At 51.4% G+C, this 16,254-nt stretch overlaps 1 protein-coding gene and 1 pseudogene across 1 annotated transcript; both read right to left on the bottom strand.

The window, feature by feature from the left end:
* Positions 1-23: 23 nt before the first annotated feature.
* On the bottom strand, positions 24-783 carry LOC135537002 (protein TsetseEP-like; the record flags this gene model as incomplete). The annotated part of the gene is made up of 1 exon (XM_064963212.1): positions 24-783. A coding segment is annotated over one exon (402 nt), but the record flags the coding sequence as incomplete, so codon positions are not given.
* Positions 784-3,179: 2,396 nt separating this feature from the next.
* LOC135537001 (radical S-adenosyl methionine domain-containing protein 1, mitochondrial-like) lies at positions 3,180-12,523 on the bottom strand (annotated as a pseudogene).
* Between the last annotated feature and the right edge of the window lie 3,731 nt (positions 12,524-16,254).

Genomic DNA, 16,254 nt, shown 5'->3' with positions numbered 1-16,254 from the left:
AGCCTCCGGGTCAGCCTCCGGGTCAGTCTCCGGGTCAGTCTCAGTCTCCGGGTCAGCCTCCGGGTCAGTCTCCGGGTCAGCCTCCGGGTCAGTCTCAGCCTCCGGGTCAGCCTCCGGGTCAGCCTCCGGGTCAGTCTCCGGGTCAGCCTCCGGGTCAGTCTCAGTCTCCGGGTCAGTCTCAGCCTCCGGGTCAGTCTCAGCCTCCGGGTCAGTCTCAGCCTCCGGGTCAGTCTCAGCCTCCGGGTCAGTCTCCGGGTCAGTCTCAGCCTCCGGGTCAGTCTCCGGGTCAGTCTCCGGGTCAGTCTCAGCCTCCGGGTCAGTCTCCGGGTCAGTCTCCGGGTCAGTCACAGCCTCCGGGTCAGCCTCAGCCTCCGGGTCAGTCTACGGGTCAGTCTCCGGGTCAGTCTCAGTCTCCGGGTCAGCCTCCGGGTCAGTCTCCGGGTCAGCCTCCGGGTCAGCCTCCGGGTCAGCCTCCGGGTCAGCCTCCGGATCAGTCTCAGTCTCCGGGTCAGTCTCCGGGTCAGCCTCCGGGTCAGTCTCAGCCTCCGGGTCAGCCTCCGGGTCAGTCTCCGGGTCAGTCTCAGTCTCCGGGTCAGTCTCAGCCTCCGGGTCGGTCTCCGGGTCAGTCTCAGCCTCCGGGTCAGTCTCCGGGTCAGTCTCCGGGTCAGTCACAGCCTCCGGGTCAGTCTCCGGGTCAGTCTCCGGGTCAGCCTCAGCCTCCGGGTCAGCCTCCGGGTCAGTCTCCGGGTCAGCCTCAGCCTCCGGGTCAGCCTCCTGGTCAGTCTACGGGTCAGTCTCCGGGTCAGTCTCAGTCTCCTGGTCAGCCTCCGGGTCAGCCTCCGGATCAGTCTCAGTCTCCGGGTCAGTCTCCGGGTCAGCCTCCGGGTCAGTCTCAGCCTCCGGGTCAGCCTCCGGGTCAGTCTCCGGGTCAGTCTCAGTCTCCGGGTCAGTCTCAGCCTCCGGGTCGGTCTCCGGGTCAGTCTCAGCCTCCGGGTCAGTCTCAGCCTCCGGGTCAGTCTCCGGGTCAGTCTCCGGGTCAGTCACAGCCTCCGGGTCAGTCTCCGGGTCAGTCTCCGGGTCAGCCTCAGCCTCCGGGTCAGCCTCCGGGTCAGTCTACGGGTCAGTCTCCGGGTCAGCCTCAGCCTCCGGGTCAGCCTCCTGGTCAGTCTACGGGTCAGTCTCCGGGTCAGTCTCAGTCTCCTGGTCAGCCTCCGGGTCAGTCTCCGGGTCAGCCTCCGGGTCAGTCTCCGGGTCAGTCTCCGGGTCAGCCTCCGGGTCAGCCTCCCGGTCAGTCTCCGGGTCAGTCTCAGCCTCCGGGTCAGTCTCCGGGTCAGTCTCCGGGTCAGTCTCAGCCTCCGGGTCAGTCTCCGGGTCAGTCTCCGGGTCAGTCACAGCCTCCGGGTCAGTCTCCGGGTCAGTCTCCGGGTCAGCCTCAGCCTCCGGGTCAGCCTCCGGGTCAGTCTCCGGGTCAGCCTCAGCCTCCGGGTCAGCCTCCTGGTCAGTCTACGGGTCAGTCTCCGGGTCAGTCTCCGGGTCAGTCTCCGGGTCAGCCTCCGGGTCAGTCTCCGGGTCAGTCTCCGGTTCAGTCTCCGGGTCAGTCTCAGCCTCCGGGTCAGCCTCCGGGTCAGCCTCCGGGTCAGTCTCCGGGTCAGTCTCAGTCTCCGGGTCAGTCTCAGCCTCCGGGTCAGCCTCCGGGTCAGTCTCAGCCTCCGGGTCAGTCTCAGCCTCCGGGTCAGTCTCAGCCTCCGGGTCAGTCTCAGCCTCCGGGTCAGTCTCCGGGTCAGTCTCCGGGTCAGTCACAGCCTCCGGGTCAGTCTCCGGGTCAGCCTCAGCCTCCGGGTCAGCCTCCGGGTCAGTCTACGGGTCAGTCTCAGTCTCCGGGTCAGCCTCCGGGTCAGCCTACGGGTCAGCCTACGGGTCAGCCTACGGGTCAGCCTCCGGGTCAGCCTCCGGGTCAGCCTCCGGGTCAGTCTCAGTCTCCGGGTCAGCCTCCGGGTCAGTCTCCGGGTCAGCCTCCGGGTCAGTCACAGCCTCCGGGTCAGCCTCCGGGTCAGCCTCCGGGTCAGTCTCAGCCTCCGGGTCAGTCTCCGGGTCAGTCACAGCCTCCGGGTCAGTCTCCGGGTCAGTCTCCGGGTCAGCCTCAGCCTCCCGGCCAGCCTCCTCCGGGCCGCCCACGGGTCAGTCTACGGGTCAGTCTCAACCTCCCGGGTCAGCTCTCCGGGTCAGCCTCCCGGGTCAGCCTTCCGGGTCAGCCTCCCGGCCGTCTCCGGGCCGTCTCAGTCTCCGGGTCAGTCTCAGTCTCCGGGTCAGTCTCAGCCTCCGGGTCAGCCTCCGGGTCAGCCTCCGGGTCAGGGTCAGCCTCCGGGTCAGCCTCCGGGTCAGCCTCCGGGTCAGGGTCAGCCTCCGGGTCAGTCTCAGCCTCCGGGTCAGTCTCAGCCTCCGGGTCAGTCTCCGGGTCAGTCTCCGGGTCGTCACAGCCTCCGGGTCAGTCTCCGGGCGCTCCGGGTCAGCCTCAGCCTCCCGGGTCAGCCTCCGGGTCAGTCTCCGTCTCCGGGTCAGCCTCCCGGCCGGGCTCCGGGTCAGCTCTCCGGGTCAGTCTCAGCCTCCGGGTCAGCCTCCGGGTCCGCCTCCGGGTCAGCCTCCCGGCCGCCTCCGGGTCAGTCTCAGTCTCCGGCCGTCCCCAGCCTCCGGGTCAGTCTCCGGGCCGTCCCAGCCTCCGGGTCAGTCTCCGGGTCAGTCTCAGCCTCCGGGTCAGTCTCCGGGTCAGTCTCCGGGTCAGTCTCCGGGTCAGTCACAGCCTCCGGGTCAGTCTCCGGGTCAGTCTCCGGGTCAGCCTCAGCCTCCGGGTCAGCCTCCGGGTCAGTCTACGGGTCAGTCTACGGGTCAGTCTCAGCCTCCGGGTCAGCCTCCGGGTCAGTCTCCGGGTCAGTCTCCGGGTCAGTCTCCGGGTCAGTCTCAGTCTCCGGGTCAGTCTCAGTCTCCGGGTCAGCCTCCGGGTCAGCCTCCGGGTCAGCCTCCGGGTCAGCCTCCGGGTCAGTGTCAGCCTCCGGGTCAGCCTCCGGGTCAGTCTCAGCCTCCGGGTCAGTCTCAGCCTCCGGGTCAGTCTCAGCCTCCGGGTCAGTCTCAGCCTCCGGGTCAGTCTCCGGGTCAGTCTCCGGGTCAGTCTCAGCCTCCGGGTCAGCCTCCCCTGTCTGTCAGCCAGGCTTGGAGACCCTCTGTCCTCCATGTCTCTGGTCTCCTATGGGGCCCCTGGCCTGCTGCTCCTGGAGCCCTTGGGTGATGTAGGCCTCCAGCAGCAGCAGCAGAGTGGGTAACATGCTGTCCAGTAAGGCCAGGCCCTGCCATGAGCACCGCAGACCCCTACACACAAGACAAAAGGGCTTGTCAGTGTTTCCCGAACTCAGTCCCGGGGACCCCCAGGGGTGCACGTTTTGGCCCCTACCACCTCACAGCTGGTTCAAATAGACTCATACAGACACGGAGATACAACTACTGGGTCCCACTTTTTTAAAAAAAACACAAGTTATAAGGCTTAGAAGACCTGTCTGTTGAAGGTCTGGGTTACCTGTCACCCAGGATTACAAGACCTGTCTGTTACCTGTCATCCAGGATTAGAAGACCTGTCTGTTACCTGCCATCCAGGATTATAACACCTGTCTGTTGAAGGTCTGGGTTACCTGCCATCCAGGATTATAAGGCCTGTCTGTTGAAGGTCTGGGTTACCTGCCATCCAGGATTATAAGGCCTGTCTGTTGAAGGTCTGGGTTACCTGCCATCCAGGATTAGAAGACCTGTCTGTTACCTGTCATCCAGGATTAGGAGGCCTGTCTGTTGAAGGTCTGGGTTACCTGCCATCCAGGATTAGAAGACCTGTCTGTTACCTGTCATCCAGGATTAGAAAGGTCTGGGTTACCTGTCATCCAGGATTAGTGTACCTGTCATCCAGGATTAGGAGGCCTGTCTGTTGAAGGTCTTGTACTTCAGAGGATGAGCTGAGAATCTGGTACAGATCTGCCCTGGGACTGAACAACTGCCAATGCTGCCACAGAAATAACATGAATCAGAGACAGATGTAGACAGGAAGTAAGGTGAATCAGAGACAAAGACAGATGTAGAAAGGAAGTAAGGTGAATCAGAGACAAAGACAGATGTAGACAGGAAGTACGGTGAATCAGAGACAGACAGATGTAGACAGGAAGTAAGGTGAATCAGAGACAAAGACAGATGTAGACAGGAAGTAAGGTGAATCAAAGACAGATGTAGACAGGAAGTAAGGTGAATCAGAGACAAAGACAGATGTAGAGAGGAAGTAAGGTGAATCAGAGACAAAGACAGATGTAGACAGGAAGTAAGGTGAATCAGACAGATGTAGACAGGAAGTAAGGTGAATCAGAACAATGGTGTGGAACATACAAATAATGAACACATCAGGTTAAACATTTTTTATCACTGATGGCCCCTATTGATGCAAACAATGAATCTAGAAACAGCTGAAACCTAATCTTGGAATAGCATATAGTGTGTATATATATATACACTGTATAGTATGTGGACAGACAATGTAAACATAATCTGACCAAATGATGTGAGACTTTTGGTTCTGGATTAGCCTAGATTACCTGGTGAGTGACGCCGTCAGTATTCTGGGTTAGCCTAGATTACCCGGTGAGTGATGCCGTCAGTATTCTGGATTAGCCTAGATTACCTGCTGAGTGATGCCGTCAGTATTCTGGGTTAACCTAGATTACCCGGTGAGTGATGCCGTCAGTATTCTGGGTTAACCTAGATTACCTTGTGAGTGATGCCGTCAGTATTCTGCGTTAACCTAGATTACCTTGTGAGTGATGCCGTCAGTATTCTGGGTTAACCTAGATTACCTTGTGAGTGATGCCGTCAGTATTCTGGGTTAACCTAGATTACCTGGTGAGTGATGCCGTCAGTATTCTGCGTTAACCTAGATTACCTTGTGAGTGATGCCGTCAGTATTCTGGGTTAACCTAGATTACCTTGTGAGTGATGCCGTCAGTATTCTGGGTTAACCTAGATTACCTGGTGAGTGATGCCGTCAGTATTCTGCGTTAACCTAGATTACCTGGTGAGTGACGCCGTCAATCAAACGCAGTCCCATGACCAACACTTCCTCCAATCTGCAATCAGATGAATAAAGTTAACAGGTTGCTACAGTATATCTTCTGCCATGCTGCGAGACAGGAAGCCTTGTCCGAGGCAGAATGGCTCATAGGGCAGGATTTCCTGTTTCTGTAGCGTAGGATCCCATGCTATGAGTGAGTCTGGAGTATTATTGGATGTAGGTCATTAACGTGCGGCACCGAATGAACTCTGCAGGTGAACAGTCTAAAGAGCAGACAGTAGATCAGCTGACTCACAGTCAACCAGTCTGTCCATACCCTCTATTGGCTGATATGGGGAGTGCACTTACTGATTTTTTTTAAAGCGTTATGAAATGTGATAGGTTTGTTATTCCCCTATCGACAGTGACGAGAACCTTATTGCGATGACGTGGCACGACACGATTTTCTGTTTGCACAGACGGACCACTTAGAAGTCAAATCATGGTGAAAATAGTTATCTTACCCACTCAGAGATCATAGATTATTAACAAATTGACAGGAGTTTTATTCTGAAGTGGATTGTCCCTTTAATGAGCAGCACGGTGTGAACTCTGCAGGTCAACAGCCTGAAGCGGAAAGAAGTGGACTCACAGTCCCAGGTGGGTGAGGGGTATCCTGCGTCGGGTCCCGTGACTCCTCTGCTGCACCTCTCAACCAGACATCAGGCTCCAGAGTCTGGGTACGGGCCTCTCGACACACATCCCCCTCTCCATGGGGGACGAAGCGACCATGGGCACCTGGCAGACAGAAGAGTCCCACTTCAAATAAACAGCCACAGATAAAGGCTTTATAGAGCATTTATAAAGGTGTTATAGAGCATTCATAAAGGTGCTATAGAGCATTCATAAAGGTGCTATAGAGCATTCATTATGGTGCTATAGAGCATTCATACAGGTGCCATAGAGCATTCATAAAGGTGCCATAGAGCATTCATAAAGGTGCCATATAGCATTCATAAAGGTGCCATAGAGCATTCATAAAGGTGCCATAGAGCATTCATAAAGGTGCCATAGAGCATTCATAAAGGTGCCATAGAGCATTCATAAAGGTGCCATAGAGCATTCATAAAGGTGCCATAGAGCATTCATAAAGGTGCCATAGAGCATTCATAAAGGTGCCATAGAGCATTCATAAAGGTGCCATAGAGCATTCATAAAGGTGCCATAGAGCATTCATAAAGGTGCCATAGAGCATTCATAAAGGTGCTATAGAGCATTCATAAAGGTGTTATAGGGCATTCATAAAGGTGCTATAGGGCATTCATAAAGGTGCCATAGAGCATTCATAAAGGTGCTATAGAGCATTCATAAAGCACTATTGACTCACCTGGGCCCACTCCAAGGTACTGACTGGCCTTCCAGTAGCTCATATTGTGTTGGCTGATGGCACCCTTCAAAACAGACAGAAAATACACAAGGTATATTACAGATGTGTGTTGACTGTAGCAGGTAACATTCATATTCAATAGATATGACAACCAATAGAGCACAGAGAATAGCCTGGTGTTTCTACTGCAGGGTTTTCTACCAAATGTATTTCTACTGCAGGGTTTTCTACCAAATGTATTTCTACCAAATGTATTTCTACAGCAGGGTTTTCTACCAAATGTATTTCTACAGCAGGGTTTTCTACCAAATATATTTCTACAGCAGGGTTTTCTACCAAATGTATTTCTACAGCAGGGTTTTCTACTCAATGTATTTCTACAGCAGGGTTTTCTACTCAATGTATTTCTACAGCAGGGTTTTCTACCAAATGTATTTCTACTAAATGTATTTCTACTGCAGGGGTTTCTACTAAATTAATTTCTACTATAGCACAGTGGTCGGACAGACACAAGGACACACACCCCACACACAGAGAAAGAGAGTAGAACTTACATTTCTGGCAAAGTTGGACACCTCATACTGCAGATAGCCTCTTCTGAAGAATCCTCCTGGCAGAGTCACATGACAGCTGTGATGTCATCACTGGGCACGCTCAGTTGGCCTTTCTGGACCTGTCTGAACAGCTGTGTGCCTGCAGTTGACGTGTTAACATTGGAGTCATTTAGCAGCAGAATCTCTTATCCAGAGTGACTTACAGTCAGGTCATATACTCATTTGGAGACCTATTACCTGTCAATCACTACAGATACTAATTCAACTACAGTAAGTAAAAACCACCACATATCACAGTCACTGCAAGTAAAACCTCCAGAATATCTGCTGTCTGCTGGGGTTGGTGTAGTGGTGGTGTTCCTGCTACGGTCTCTCCTGTAGTCCTCTCCTCCATCGCCCCATCTCATCTGTACCTGTCCCATCTTCTAAATACCCACGCACAAACACTATCAGTGTTAGGAAGAAAAGACATGCCTCTCTCCAGGGTCAGCTGGTACAGGGAGACGGGTCGTCACACACCGACAGCAGCTCATCCAACCCAACTCCCAGGATGCAACTGTCTGACCAGGGCGTCCGAACATGACGTCGACAGACACCTCCCGGGCAGAGCCTCCGAGCCTCCGCTACGGTCTGCAAAGCATGCTGGGAGTTGTGGTCTCTCCCTAGAACCTTCAGGTCGTCGTCCCGGAGAGACTGTTTGAAAAGAAGCAGACATATGAGACATGTTAGTGTCTCCTTCAGCTCCCCGACCAGCTCCCTGACCTGCTCCCCAACCAGCTCCCCGACCAGCTCCCTGACCTGCTCCCCGACCAGCTCCCTGACCAGCTCCCCTGACCAGCTCCACATAGGAAAAGGACAATTGATTCTCAGAACAAAGCTCGTGATCAGTGACTGCCTGTTCAGAACCAAGCTAGTGATCAGTGACTGCCTGTTCAGAACCAAGCTAGTGATCAGTGACTGCCTGGTCAGAACCAAGCTAGTGATCAGTGACTGACTGGTCAGAACCAAGCTAGTGATCAGTGACTGACTGGTCAGAACCAAGCTAGTGATCAGTGACCGCCTGGTCAGAACCAAGCTAGTGATCAGTGACTGACTGGTCAGAACAAAGCTAGTGATCAGTGACTGCCTGGTCAGAACAAAGCTAGTGATCAGTGACTGCCTGTTCAGAACAAAGCTAGTGATCAGTGACTGACTGGTCAGAACCAAGCTAGTGATCAGTGACTGACTGGTCAGAACCAAGCTAGTGATCAGTGACTGCCTGGTCAGAACCAAGCTAGTGATCAGTGACTGACTGTGTTGCATCACACTCTTATCCTCCAGGGACTCCTCCTCTCCTTCCTCCCTTTCCACCAGTAATAATGTTTTCTGTTGTTTCAGCCCAGAGCAGAAAAGGTTTTATGGGAAAGGGTTGCTAGTCTCCACCTAACCGCTCCCACTACTCTATAGCCTGCCTGGGGGATGTCCAGTAGTAGGGACGTACTCTACTGAGAACGCCTTCTGGAAATCTACTATGTGCAACTGACTGAACACCTGCCTTAATCTCACCTGCACCCCGATGGAAAAACGGCTGACGCCAGCATGGAGGAAGTCCTCCAACTTAGAGCTTCCTACGGGGGTGGGGGTTGACCTCCAGAGTGACCTCCGCCTCTCCTCTGATAGTCCAGCATGCCTGGCAACTGTCTCTAGGACCGCAGCGATAGTGGGAGGGCGGGCAAGGCTGGGAGTCCCGCCTCCAAAAAACACAGAGGTGATCCTGAAGGGGGAGAGAGAGAGAGAGAGAGAGAAAGAGAGAGAGAGAACAGAGACAGAGTAGGGATAGAGATGGATAGAGAGAGAGAGAAAGAGAGGTAGGGATAGGAGATGGATAGAGAGAGAGAGAAAGAGAGGTAGGAGAGATGGATAGAGAGACAGAGCGAGAGAGAAAGAGCGACAGAGAGAGAGAGACAGAGAGAGGGAGAGCGAGAGAGAAAGAGAGAGAGAGAGAGAGAGGTAGGGATAGAGATGGGATAGAGAGACAGAGCGAGACAGAGTGAGAGAGAGACAGACAGACAGAGACAGGGAGAGACAGAGAAAGAGTGAGAGAGAGACGAGAGACAGAGAAAGAGAGAGACAGAGACAGAGAAAGATACAGAGAGAGACAGAGAAAGAGAGAGAAAGATACAGAGAGAGAAAGAGTGAGAAAGAAAGAGAGAGAGAGAGAGACAGGGAGAGACAGAGAGGGAGAGAGACAGGGAGAGACAGAGAAAGAGTGAGAAAGAGTGAGAGAGAAAGAGTGAGAAAGAGTGAGAGAGAGAAAGAGACAGAGAGAGATACAGAAAGAGAGAGAGATACAGAGAGACACAGAGAGAGAGACAGAGAGAGAGAGAGACAGAAAGAGAGAGAGAGAGAGACAGAGAAGAGAGACAGAGAGAGAGACAGAGAGAGATACAGAGAGAGAGGAGATGAGAGAGAGAGAAAGAGATACAGAGAGAGAGACAGAAAAGAGACAGAGAGAGATACAGAAAGAGAGACAGAGAGAGAGTGGACCCACAGAGAGTGGACCCACAGAGGAGTGTTGAAAGAGAGACAGAGAGAGATACAGAAAGAGAGACAGAGAGAGATACAGAAAGAGAGACAGAGAGAGATACAGAAAGAGAGACAGAGAGAGATACAGAAAGAGAGACAGAGAGAGATACAGAGAGAGATACAGAGAGAGATACAGAGAGAGAGACAGAGAGAAAGACAGAGAGAGAGACAGAGACAGTGAGACAGAGAGTGAGACATGGAGAGAGACAGAGAGAGATACAGAGAAAGAGAGACAGAGAGAGAGACAGAGAGAGAGACAGAGAGAGAGACAGCGAGTGAGACATGGAGAGAGACAGAGAGAGATACAGAGAGAGACACAGAGAGAGATACAGAGACAGTGAGACAGAGAGTGAGACATGGAGAGAGACAGAGAGAGATACAGAGAGATACAGAGAGAGACAGAGAGAGAGACAGAGAGAGAGACAGCGAGTGAGACATGGAGAGATACATGGAGAGATACAGAGAGAGAGACAGAGAGAGATACAGAAAGAGAGAGAGATACAGAGAGTGAGACAGAGAGTGAGACATGGAGAGAGACATTAAAAAAGAAAGAAGAAAAATGCTCAGACTATTGTGTCTGGAGTTGAACTCCAGGAGGTGGAGGAGCTGTCTGAAAATGTTCCCTCCATAGTCAGCCTCAGGCACTCTGGAAACAGTGCCCTGTTTAGGGAGTAGTGTGCCATTTCAGATGTTCCCATGGAGACACTAAAGCTGAAGGCGATGACCCACAGAGGAGTGTTGTGATTTAGACGGTAAACCTACCGGGGACACCTGGCTGAGCTTTAGTAAGGTCTCCGTCTCCCCCGGAGACACGCCAACATGACATCCTGGTTGTCAGAGCGAGGAATGTACTTGTTGAAGTTACAGTAGGAGCATCTCTTCAGACAGTAAGGTCACTGTGAACAGGAGAGGATCAGGGTTAGTGTCAGGGATGTACTTGTTGTTACAGTAGGAGCACCTCTTCAGACAGTAAGGCCACTGTGAACAGGAGAGGAGCAGGGTTAGTGTCAGGGATGTACTTGTTACAGTAGAGCATCTCTCAGACAGTAAGGCCACTGTGAACAGGAGAGGATCAGGGTTGGTGGTCAGGGATGTACTTGTTGTTACAGTAGGAGCACCTCTTCAGACAGTAAGGCCACTGTGAACAGGAGAGGATCAGGGTTAGTGTCAGGGATGTACTTGTTGTTACAGTAGGAGCATCTCTTCAGACAGTAAGGCCACTGTGAACAGGAGAGGATCAGGGTTAGTGTCAGGGATGTACTTGTTGTTACAGTAGGAGCATCTCTTCAGACAGTAAGGCCACTGTGAACAGGAGAGGATCAGGGTTAGTGTCAGGGATGTACTTGTTGTTACAGTAGGAGCACCTCTTCAGACAGTAAGGCCACTGTGAACAGGAGAGGAGCAGGGTTAGTGTCAGGGATGTACTTGTTGAAGTTACAGTAGGAGCATCTCTTCAGACAGTAAGGCCACTGTGAACAGGAGAGGATCAGGGTTAGTGTCAGGGATGTACTTGTTGTTACAGTAGGAGCATCTCTTCAGACAGTAAGGCCACTGTGAACAGGAGAGGATCAGGGTTAGTGTCAGGGATGTACTTGTTGTTACAGTAGGAGCATCTCTTCAGACAGTAAGGCCACTGTGAACAGGAGAGGAGCAGGGTTAGTGTCAGGGATGTACTTGTTGTTACAGTAGGAGCACCTCTTCAGACAGTAAGGCCACTGTGAACAGGAGAGGATCAGGGTTAGTGTCAGGGATGTACTTGTTGTTACAGTAGGAGCATCTCTTCAGACAGTAAGGCCACTGTGAACAGGAGAGGATCAGGGTTAGTGTCAGGGATGTACTTGTTGAAGTTACAGTAGGAGCACCTCTTCAGACAGTAAGGCCAACAGGAGAGGATCAGGGTTAGTGTCAGGGATGTACTTGTTGTTACAGTAGGAGCACCTCTTCAGACAGTAAGGCCACTGTGAACAGGAGAGGATCAGGGTTAGTGTCAGGGATGTACTTGTTGTTACAGTAGGAGCATCTCTTCAGACAGTAAGGCCACTGTGAACAGGAGAGGAGCAGGGTTAGTGTCAGGGATGTACTTGTTGAAGTTACAGTAGGAGCATCTCTTCAGACAGTAAGGCCACTGTGAACAGGAGAGGATCAGGGTTAGTGTCAGGGATGTACTTGTTGTTACAGTAGGAGCATCTCTTCAGACAGTAAGGCCACTGTGAACAGGAGAGGATCAGGGTTAGTGTCAGGGATGTACTTGTTCCAGTTGACAGAGAGGCTGGTGGGAGGAGCTATAGGAGGCTGGTGGGAGGGGCTATAGGAGGCTGGTGGGAGGAGCTATAGGAGGACAGGCTCGTTGTAATGGCTGGAGACTCAATGGAACTGATTCAAATGTGTTTGGCACCATTCCATTAGTTTTACATTGAACCTTTATTTAACTGGGCAAGTCAGTTAACAAACAAATTCGTATTTACAACGACGGCCTCCACCGGCCAAACCCAGACGAAGCTGGGCCAATTGTGCACCGCCCTATGGGACTCCCAATCACGGCCGGTTGTGATTCAGCCTGGAATCCATTACAGCCATAATTATGAGCCCATCCTCTATAGCACCTCCCACCAGCCTCCTCTGCAGTAGGCGCATCCCCTCAGACAGTATGGCCACTGTGTGTGTGACTGATTGACAAAGTGTTAGTTGAAATCGGATCTCATTCATTGCCTTTTGCGAGAAGGACGGATAGCAGAAATCGGGAGGCAGAATGGAAGAAAGAGATAAACTGATTGAATATAACGTTATGGTCTACTAATACTCACGTGAACATAGTGAGTGAAGCCCGTTGAGAACGGTGGAGAGGAGAAACCGGTTAACGTGGAAACTGCACCACTACTTCACTGCTGAAACACCGACCCACGCGACCGCAGGACCGCGGACAGCTGTTAAACATGTTCCCAGCATCCTTTCCTCAATATGTGAGCGAATGTCAGACGATCATTTCAAGTTGTTGCACTACTGTACAGTAACGTTACCTCGTGAGTTGGTTGCCTTTGAACTTGTAGCACCAACCACGTGCAAGTCTGGTTATTTTGGTAACAATGTAACACCATGTCGATGTAGCTATCCGTGATTTACTGCGGGTACAATCATGACATGACACAATGTAGCTAAACCGTTACTGTCCATAGACCGTGCAATAGCATGCGATCAACTTCCTTCCGCAGCACACATCTAGAAACAGGAAGACAACAAACCGATTTCGTTTGTGTAATAATACCTGCTACAACCAGACGGTGGTGCTGTTTCGGTTTGATTTAAATGTGTTACCTGCTGTACAGGCAGAATGATTGGTCAGGCTGATGGGCCAGACCATGAATTCTTCCCAGGGCCAGGAGTTGTTCCTGGTAAACTAAAGTGGTCGGGAAAAAAAAACTGTTATCATATATTTTGGGCTCCAAAACAGTCAGGCCATGAAGTGTAACTTTATATAGAGACATGACCACTGAGCACCACATACAGCAGACTAATCTCATCTATAACCACACTGTGGATCGGGAGGTATCAGATGTCTCCAGGCTTGAAGTGTAAGAGAAATAGAGCCGTAGCAGGAGCTGGACTATCTAGACCAGGGGTGTCGAACTCAATCCATGGAGGACCGAGTGTCTGCAGGCTTTTGTTCTTCCTTTCAATTAAGACCTAGACAACCAGGGGAGGGGAGTTCCTTACTAATTAGTGACCTTAATTCATCAATCAAGTACAAAGATGAACCATAAACCCGTAGACACTCGGCCCTCCATGGAATGAGTTTGACGCGTGTGATCTAGACGATGTGGACGTGTTCACACGGACCAAACATCATGTTGGGAATCTAAGACGACAAGAGCTACACGCCATTTTATTGTGTATGTTATTTCACCTTTATTTAACCAGATAGGGCAGTTGAGAACAAGTTCTCATTTACAACTGTGGCCAAGATAAAGTAAAACAGTGCAACAAAAACAACAGAGTTACATGGAATAAACAAACGTACAGTCAATAACACAATGAAAAAGTCTATATACAGTGTGTACAAAATGAAGTAAGATCAGGGAGGTAAGGCAATAAATAGGCCGTAGTGATGAAATAATTACAATATAGCAATTAAACACTGGAGTGATAGATGTGCAGATGATGATGTGCAAGTAGAGATACTGGGGTGCAAAGGAGCAAAAATAAATAAATAAATAACAATATGGGGATGAGGTAGTTGGATGGGCTATTTACAGATGGGCTATTTACAGATGGCTATGTACAGGTGCAATGATCTGTAGCTGCTCTGACAGCTGATGCTTAAAGTTAGTGGGGAAGATATGAGTCTCCAGTTCCAGTGATTTTGCAATTTGATAAAGTCATTGGCAGGCAGAGAACTGGCTGGAAAGGCGGCCAAAGGAGAAATTGGCTTTGGCGGCAGACCAGTGAAATATACTGCTGGAGTTGTTGCACAATACAGGGTGTTATGGAGACCAGTGAGCCAGATAAGGCGGAGCTTACCTTAGCAAAGACTAGATGACCGACAGTGGGTTTGGCGACGAATATGTAAGCGAGGACCAGCCACCTAGCATACAGGTCGCAATGGTAGTAATATGGGCTTTGGTGATAAAACGGATGGCACTGTGATACTGCATCCAATTTGCTGAGTAGGTATTGGAGGCTATTTTGTAAATGACATCGCCGGGTGTCGAGGATCGAGGATAGTCAGTTTTACGGAGGTTATGTTTGGCAGCATGAGTGAAGGAGGCTTTGTTGCGAAATAGGAAGCCAATTCTAGATTTAATTTTGTAGTCTAATGGAAATGAAAACATCTATTTCTATGGAAACAACTATTTGTATGGAAACATTTAACATAACATTTAACATTTAAGTCATTTAGCAGACGCTCTTATCCAGAGCGACTTACAAATTGGTGAATTCACCTTCTGACATCCAGTGGAACAGCCACTTTACAATAGTGCATCTAAATCATTTAAGGGGGGGGGAGAAGGATTGCTTTATCCTATCCTAGGTATTCCTTGAAGAGGTGGGGTTTCAGGTGTCTCCGGAAGGTGGTGATTGACTCCGCTGTCCTGGCGTCGTGAGGGAGTTTGTTCCACCATTGGGGGGCCAGAGCAGCGAACAGTTTTGACTGGGCTGAGCGGGAACTGTACTTCCTCCAGTGGTAGGGAGGCGAAAGCAGGCCAGAGGTGGATGAACGCAGTGCCCTTGTTTGGGTGTAGGGCCTGATCAGAGCCTGGAGGTACTGCGGTGCCGTTCCCCTCACAGCTCCGTAGGCAAGCACCATGGTCTTGTAGCGGATGCGAGCTTCAACTGGAAGCCAGTGGAGAGAGCGGAGGAGCGGGGTGACGTGAGAGAACTTGGGAAGGTTGAACACCAGACAGACTGCGGCGTTCTGGATGAGTTGTAGGGTTTAATGGCACAGGCAGGGAGCCCAGCCAACAGCGAGTTGCAGTAATCCAGACGTGGAGATGACAAGTGCCTGGATTAGGACCTGCGCGCTTCCTGTGTGAGGCAGGGTCGTACTGCGGATGTTGTAGAGAATGAACCTACAGGAACGGGCCACCGCCCCTTGATGTTAGTTGAGAACGACAGGGTGTTGTCCAGGATCACGCCAAGGTTCTTAGCGCCTGGGAGGAGGACACAATGGAGTTGTCAACCGTGATGGCGAGATCATGGAACGGGCAGTCCTTCCCCGGAGGAAGAGCAGCTCCGTCTTGCCGAGGTTCAGCTTGAGGGTGGTGATCCGTCATCCACACTGATATGTCTGCCAGACATGCAGAGATGCGATTCGCCACCTGGTCATCAGAAGGGGGAAAGGAGAAGATTAATTGTGTGTCGTCTGCATAGCAATGATAGGAGAGACCATGTGAGGTTATGACAGAGCCAAGTGACTTGGTGTATAGCGAGAATAGGAGAGGGCCTAGAACAGAGCCCTGGGGGACACCAGTGGTGAGAGCGCGTGGCGAGGAGACAGATTCTCGCCACGCCACCTGGTAGGAGCGACCTGTCAGGTAGGACGCAATCCAAACGTGGGCCGCGCCGGAGATGCCCAACTCGGAGAGGGTGGAGAGGAGGATCTGATGGTTCACAGTGTCGAAGGCAGCCGATAGGTCTAGAAGGATGAGAGCAGAGGAGAGAGAGTTAGCTTTAGCAGTGGAAACATCTATTTGTATGGAAACAAATGGAAACATCAAGTTCTAATTCCACATACTTTTAGAACACACTGAAGGCAGCCGTCAACATTGTTGAGATAGGTCTGTCTATCAACAGAGACAGGCCTATCAACAGAGACAGGCCTATCAACAGAGACAGGCCTATCAGGAGGGGCAGGCCTATCAGAGAACAGGCCTATCAACAGAGACAGGCCTATCATTTATGACCCTGTTCTTCTCACTGATCAAACATAGTTCTGCGTCACAAATGACACCCTAGTCCCAATCAAGTGTACTACTTTCGACCAGGACCCATTGGCTAACATTTAGGACAATGGACCCTGGTCAAAAGTAGTCCACTATATAGGGAACAGGGTAGAATGTATGTCTCGTCCATAGGCTACGGCTACAGTAGATAATGAGTTATTGATCTGTCTCTGATGTAGAACGGTCTGCTCTTCTAATAGTCTGGATAACCTGGCTAAATGACTAGCACTCACGTGGTGG

Source organism: Oncorhynchus masou, unplaced genomic scaffold, assembly GCF_036934945.1.
Source record: "Oncorhynchus masou masou isolate Uvic2021 unplaced genomic scaffold, UVic_Omas_1.1 unplaced_scaffold_6953, whole genome shotgun sequence".
In the NCBI taxonomy this organism is placed as follows: domain Eukaryota; kingdom Metazoa; phylum Chordata; class Actinopteri; order Salmoniformes; family Salmonidae; genus Oncorhynchus; species Oncorhynchus masou.
Note: the sequence above shows the minus strand (reverse complement) of the source record. Positions and strands in the feature narration are given on the sequence as shown.